The following is a 7,550-nucleotide window of genomic DNA, read 5'->3' on the forward strand; positions in this document are numbered from 1 at the left end:
CTTAGAGGATAAGAGTACACTGTAGCTACAAAAAGACGGATTATGCTCTCCCCGGGCTCTGGACCAACAGAGATTTATAATTATTTTAGTTTTTCCCTGGAAGTCCCAAGACCAGTGTGGGAAAAGAAAAATGTGTGTGTTGGGGGGGGCGGGTTGGAACACGTGGAATAGTGCGTGGCTGGATTCTGAAAACAAAAATCTATTTTCAAAATCTCGCGAGCCTTTCCTCATTATAGGGCTCATTCCGTCGTCGCTGCTGCTCTGTCTCGCCCTACCTCCCGCCCGCTTGGTCTCATCACCGGGGCAGCCGGACACAGCGACAGAGACGGGGAGAGAGAGCGAGAGAAGCGGACTGACTATGGAGCTCCTCTGCAGGGTGATATGAAGGATTTAGGTCATGAGCCGTTTTTTTTTAATTTATTTTTTCCCTCACAGACAGATTAATGTTCAGACCGGCTTAAATTGCTGCCGTGATGCTCCCTGAGTGAGAGGCGTAAAAGAAACAAAAGGAGGCTTTCCTGCTCCTCAGAGCCTGGGTATGATGAGCGGAGTGTGAGCGGATGAAAGTGTGGAGAGAAAGAGGTGCAGTCCTTCTGTGGTTGGCTGCTGCAGGGAAGGAGAAGCTGGAAGAGTCCCGTTTGCGTGAGAGAGAAGGGACTGGCCGGTGCGGCCGCAGAAAGGGCGCATTGTAACCTCTGTAGGTTACTCTGTAAACTGAGGTTGTTTCCGTCCGACGGCCGGGAGGAGGTCACGGTGAGTCTGCTGCTAAACGAGGAAAATATTAACAGAGATAATAAAGCCTAGTAAGCTGCTTTCAGTGAGAAATGATTAAGATATTCTAAGGGAAGTAGGGCGAAGGGCCTGCAGCTTGTCACTGAACATTTGAAGTTTTGGATCTTTTCCGTTGATCTCTGCGCGTGCCTTTGCGCGCGCGTGCGCTTGTGTGTAGCGCGTGGCAAGACTGAAGAGACTGTGTGGATGTTTGATTTTCCAGACAGGCTCGTCTTGTCTTCGCGGAGTTTAAATTTAAACCAATGAGAGGAAAAACGCTGCGGAAAAAAACAACTTTCGCTGGAGGATGCTTCTTGCCCTGTCTGAATTTTTTTCTTCTGGTTTTAAAAGGCACCATAATTTTTTTCCACTATAGCAGATGTTTTTTATGGGACAAACAATCAGGGATGTGAACCCTTAAGCAGCCCCTGGTTTGAAGCTGCTTCATCAGCATAACCATTTGTTCACATCTCCCTGTGACAGCTGGGCGCCCCAGGGTGCAGCCTGAGGTTCTCACGGCCTCTGGTTGACATGACACAGGTCAGGAACACAGCCTGGCCTATCATAAAGCCCGGCATCAAGTTAGTAAGATACTCTGGCAGCTGTTCTCTTTAAAATGGAAACAAATGCCATAGAGTACTGTGCACCACTGTGCACATCCACCCAGCCATTTTCTTCCCTTATCCAGTTTAGTGTCATCAGGTGAAGGTCGAGCTTCATCTGTTCACCACCACAGTGAATTTTAAGTCAAACAATCAGATAAATCCACAATACATGCTTTGCAAATCAGTCAAAATCGATATTTTTCTCAGGAAAACCACCACAGGGGCACGTTTAGCACTGTGCTGCTTCACATTCCTCTTTTTAACAGTGCTCTGTAAGCATTTGAGAGCTGAGGAGTACTTTTGAAACCACCCTAACGTGATTTCCAGCACGTCTCTCTGAAATCTGCGTTAGTGGGGTCTTCGCACACTCCACATCTGCTCTGTTATGACTGTTACTGTGCTTCTTTGCTACTAATAGTTTTACTTTTTGGTGTGTGTAAATGGGATGGAAGAGGTGTAAAATGATTTTAATGGATTTAAAAAAAAAAAGTGTGGTATTTCAGTTTTTTAAATCTGGTGGTTTCATTGCTTCAGTTTTTTTTTTATTTCTTACAAACTTGAACATTTTAACCACAGTCTAAATGTGCCTAGTAAGGCTATAAATGAGAAGCCGAGGTTTAGTAATGTTTCCTGTGTTTTTTTTCTTTCTTTCTTTTTTTTAAGTTGAATCTTTCAAACAGGAAGTCTGTCCTTCCGTAAGGCGGCCACAATGGAGCTGAGATAAACTCTTCCTCTTTTATTCACCAATTACGGCTCTTGCTGCACTATAAACATGGGAACATGGCGTGGTCTCCGAGTGGCTTTCATCATGGGATCTTTGTTTATGATCCTGCTTATCATTGTCTACTGGGATGATGTTGGGGGCTTTAGTCTCTACCCGCTGAAGGACCCCAAACACGAGGTGCTTCAGTCCGGATGCTGTGCCCCGACGACTATGAGCCCGCCTCAGACTACGCCCGCCAGCAGAGCCCACACGACTTCTTCCTCCATTGTTTCCACCACCGCTTCTAGTGCTTCATTTAGCCCAAAGGAAGCGGCTCAGGAACATACGGAGGAAGGGAAGGGGAAGCAAAATCATGCACAGAGGAAGGAGGAAACAAAGGAGGATGTAGAGATGGAGATCTCTGCTTATGATAGGGAACAGGAGGCGCGAAAGAAGAGGATTGACGACGTGTGTTCAGGGAAGGAAGACGTGGAAGTCCCCGAAAGGACTCGGCCTTTTTCACAGATCCCCAACAGGGAACTGGATCACCTGATAGTGGACGATACACACCAGATTATCTACTGCTACGTTCCCAAGGTACTGCTGCCTCAGTGAGTGATTATGTGTGGTGTGGGGTGTATATGGGTGGCGAGTCAGTTCACTGTGTGGGGAAAGTAACAAGAGGAGAAGCAGATGTTTAAATCACACTGCTTCATTATTGTTCTTCTCCTTTATTGTCCCCGTTGTCTTTTAAATGGTTTCCTTTTTCTTCCCTCTTCTCTGCCTTGCTGCTGATCTCTGTTTAGGTGGCGTGCACCAACTGGAAGCGAGTGATGGTGGTTCTGTCTCAGTCTCTGATCTCAAGCTCCTCAGGGAAACCCTACACTGACCCAGAGGCTGTACCTGCTGACCTTGTACACAACTCCACGTTGCATCTAACATTTGCCAAGTATGACACACAAATATTGAACCTATAACACGGACAAATATTAGATCAGTTTTGGTGATGTGTTTGCACCGTTATAATAACTCTTTACTTTTGTAAATATTTAATTTGGTGAAATGAAAACTGGTTTATCAGGTTTTTAATGATGAGTAAAATCTCACATCATGATTTCTGTATCTATTTTTTGTGCTCTGTGCCCTTGTTTTACCATGCACGGCAAATATTGTGATTTCGGTCTATTCTAATCCAAACTATAAATTGGTTTATTGCTTTAGCTTCATCTTAGCTTGCCATTTATACCACCACCAGCTCATTTCTCTAAAAAATATTATACGTATCAGTTTCAGCTTTATAATAACTATCCAAGTACTGTTGATGTGATAAATGTTCATTTAGTAGTGATTAGACTTGTGAAAAAGAAAAAGAAAGTACTTCTTTCAAATCTAAGATTTTACTTATCAGGAGTCAGGACATAAAATATATCTAGTCACTATCAGGCTCTAAAATTAATTAAATGGGATCTGAGCTGAACAATAACAGACAACTTATAACCCAGTATCATTATTTATTTGCATGGGAAAACCTGGCCGCACACCGTGATTCAGTTGGGTGTAAAACCAGTTTCACTTGAATAACTTGAAGTAATTATTTTCTATTTGACTTTATCAGTTTCGAACATTGATATGGATGAGCTTTGGCTTCTTTACAGAGTTGCTAAAGTTCATTGAGGTACGCGGGAATTCATTTATGCACAGCCAGGGTACAAAAGCCGATGCTCTGGATTGTTTCCCCTCCCCCTTTCCAACAAGCCAAAAAGAGAGTGAAAACTACATTAACTAAATAAAAGAGAAATTAACTGGATTCACAGCGTTAGAAGACTCAAAACTGTCCTAGAAATACTTTCTGCCAGCCACTCGCCTGATCATTGACATCAGAATTTCTTCTTTCAAGTTGTAGTAATGCAGCTGGATACTGGGGCTGCTGTCTGCCACATTTTGCAGAAACTTGCTGTGATGAAAAGTTACATGCAGAATAAATCACACCCACAGTTTCCTGGCTTTGCAGTGATGGGCTGATAGAGAGGGGCGGACAACCACACATGGAAAACATTCAGTCCTAATCTGAGCATCATTCATTGTATCATTCACAAGTTAGAACCTGTGGGTTGTGATGCTGTAAAAGATGTTACAGAGCCAAGTCATTTATTTATCAATAGCATCTCAAAAGTATGCTGCAGATCGGAGTACACGCGCAGAGGTCCCCGTCCAGAGATAAGCAGCCGCGAGTAAATGACGTGCTGAAGGAAAGCAGTTTGTCATCAAAGCAAACTGTTGTCTGTTTGAGATGAAGAGATCTACTGTATTAAAGCTGTAATTGTAAATTTGCCAGCATTTTGTGCTGCTGTAATTTGGGCTTATTTCTCATTAATGTTGAAGTTAAATGCCACAGCTAGCCAAGTTTAAGTCTTTTGACCGGATCACCTGTGTCTGAAGAGCGAAAAATCAGACTGTTAATCCTCATAGTGGTTCTCATTTAAAAATATCTTACAATATTATTGTAAAAGCTGTGGATAAATGTTTAAGTTCTGAACTTTTCGTTGTTTAATTACACAATTCATGAATGAGAGCGGTAATAAATATCCTAACAGGTTTTAGAGGATCTGGGACTATTTAATTATTTTCTAGGTTCATCTTGGCTCAGCCCCCGCTGTTGTTTTCACAAATCCCACTTTATGCACAGCTCTCTTAAAGTTCTGTCACAGCATTTCAGTCAGGTTGAAGTCTGGGCTTTGACTGAGCCTTTGCAATGCTTGGATTATTTTCTTTTTCAACTATTCTGTTATAGATTCACTGCGGCGCGTGGGATCATTGACCTGTCGCATGATCCAATTTCAGATCCAATGTCAGACAGCTGGCCTCGTATTTGACGCCATAATTCTTTGGTACACAGAGTTTCATATTCAGCCCAGTGACTGCAGAGTGTCCAGGTTGTGGTTTGTTCAGCTGCAAACCTAAACTGTGCTGCCAGGTTCTTTTTAGTGAGAAAACACTTTTCCTGGTTACCCTTCCAAACTTACAAGACATACTTGTTCAGTCTTTTGCTAATTGCGCTCTCATATTTACATATTTATACATTTAAAATTATATTTTCTTTCTAATTCTTGCTTCCTGAATTATATTTCAGAATCCACACTGCACAAACAAAGCTATTTCATTAGCATTCCTGAGCTGATCTGAGCCTGTTTCTTGTGATTTATTGCTATAATAGCAGAATGACCTTGGTGTCCTCAACAGTACCACTTTTTTCCTACTCTGAAATTAAGTTGCTCATTCTAATAATTTTTGCACTCTAATGGTCTCGGCCTTAATCCTACCTCCAGGGAAGAGTCAATGATTTGAGAATAATTGAGATATTGGCATTTACTTTTTAATTAGTGAGCACCAGAAAGAAGAACGGCAAATGCTAAACAGGTGATGCTTACTATAAATACATCACTGTAGCTCTTCAGAACACTCTGCCTGCTTAGTTTCTTGGGAAAAATGTCGATAAGTCATAAATAAAATTGTCTCCTTAAGCCACACAAGGAAATCAAGACCACCATAGTTTTAAATAACCAAGTCCTCATGCAAAATGTTCTGGAACAGGAAGGCTGCACAGCCAAGAAAAATATATACTCCAAGATGAATGTCTCCCAAACAACTTTCTGAAATGTGAACTGGACTGAATTGAAAGTATGTCAAGCATTAATAAAAAGGAAGATTCCCCAAAACCTGGAAGTAATTATATTCTCACTTTAAGTTATTTAAAAATGTGTTTCGCAAACAAAATGTGTGAGTTGACGCTTGGAAGGCCGAGCGGAAAGGACAGGCGGAGCTTGGTGCTGCAGCACAGGCAGACCGCTCTGTAGCCCATTGAAGTCGAACATGTGTTTTCCTGTCTGCGTCGTTACACAAGACCTATCCCTTTCCCCTTTGGATGTGATCTGGCTTTGTTCTTCATTCATCTTGTGACTCAGCCACAAATTATCACAGAATTCAGACATGCAGAGTTTGTGTATCCAAGTCATATCTAACTATCACAACTTGAAAAGGAGGTAACCCCAGAACAAGATCTTTAACAGTGCTTTTTATGTGTATTTCTAGATTTTGGCGCCGTTATGGTTCCCTGTCCCGCCACTTGATGGCACTGAAGCTCCAGCATTACACCAAGTTTCTGTTTGTACGCGACCCTTTTGTGCGTCTTATCTCTGCCTTCAGGAACAAGTTTGGAAGGTGTGTGTTTGCTGTTCAAGGAAATGTGCTTCACTTTGCATTAAACAGTAGCCCATGTCATTGATGAATCACTGAAGTGTGCGTATTTGTGTGTGTTTTAAGGCCCAACCAGGACTTCTACAGGCAGTTTGGTTCAGTTATGCTGCGCCGTTATGGCAATGTGTCTGGGGATTTGCCAGAGACCGCGGCCGAGGCATTTAAGGCAGGAATCAAACCAACATTTCAGCAGTTTATCACATACTTGCTAGATCCAGAGACTGAGAAAGAGAGCATCTTCAACGAACACTGGCGGCAGGTGATTGCCTCACACAAACAGACGCATGCATTTTAACACGTGCAGGTTAAGGAAAGATCGTTCATTAAAATCATGGGGTGTATTTAACACATTTATTAGACCATCACCCACTGTAAAGCTTATTCCACAGCTTCCATAAATTAACAGTACTGGTAGCTACTTAAAAAACCTTCTTATAATAGGTAATCCACCCAATGATATTTTTAATACTAAAATATAATTATTGTGTCATCCAAAAAAAAAAAAAACAGAGGAGAAAAAACTGTAAAACACATGATTATTTTTTGATTAAGATGCCAAATCATTTATTTGAATTCCTGAACAGGAAAATCTGGTAGTGGTCGAATTTTATGCTTGATTACTTTCAGACTTCTTAGAGAAGTCCTGGTCAACAGTATAAAAATGAATTCAGCTTGTTATTTAACTACAAATAAAATAATTTCTTGGTTTTAAACTCGTTTTTGGCAGATTTCTAAAATATTTGTGTTTCTTTCTGCTGGCAGACAAATGGCAAATGATCTGACATATTGAGTATTGTTTCACTACCTGGTCATTAACAGGTGAATTAGCATAGCGTTATTCACATTTTATCAGTTTAACACTTTCAAGTTTCTGAGTTTTGATGATTTTAAACATTTCAAGTATGAATGTTTCATATTTAAGGGTTTACGTGGACTTGCTTCACATCCTTTGAATGAATTTAGTTGTCAAAAGATGGACCATACAGTTTGTACTAATGCAACGTGCATTAGTACAAACTAGAGATGGCACGATACCACTTTTTTATGTCCGATACCAATACCGATATCATAAATTTGGATATCTGCCGATACCGATATGAATCCGATATATTGTTTTTTAATCAACAAAACTGTTTTTTTTAAATATCTTGCTGCATTTTGTATAAGTTCATACTCAAGTTTAAAACAACAACTACACTAAAGCTATTCTGTTATAC

General features: G+C 41.0%; 1 protein-coding gene across 2 annotated transcripts in view; it reads left to right on the plus strand.

Annotated features, from left to right (window-relative positions):
* The first annotated feature begins 259 nt into the window (after positions 1-259).
* The window catches only part of LOC102195828 (carbohydrate sulfotransferase 12), a 10,607-nt gene continuing 3,316 nt past the window's right edge, over positions 260-7,550 (plus strand). The window contains exons 1-5 of one of the 2 annotated variants that reach the window (XM_005746991.1): positions 260-753; positions 2,040-2,676; positions 2,886-3,028; positions 6,169-6,297; positions 6,400-6,592. In XM_005746991.1, the coding sequence (XP_005747048.1) occupies positions 2,149-2,676; positions 2,886-3,028; positions 6,169-6,297; positions 6,400-6,592 (993 nt within the window). In that variant the 5' untranslated portion in view covers positions 260-753; positions 2,040-2,148. The remainder of the gene's footprint in view (positions 754-2,039; positions 2,677-2,885; positions 3,029-6,168; positions 6,298-6,399; positions 6,593-7,550) is intronic. The other variant, XM_005746992.1, reaches the window with a different exon arrangement.

Source organism: Pundamilia nyererei, unplaced genomic scaffold (genome assembly GCF_000239375.1).
Source record: "Pundamilia nyererei isolate P.nyererei 1_Seehausen unplaced genomic scaffold, PunNye1.0 scaffold00186, whole genome shotgun sequence".
Taxonomy (NCBI): Eukaryota; Metazoa; Chordata; class Actinopteri; order Cichliformes; family Cichlidae; genus Pundamilia; species Pundamilia nyererei.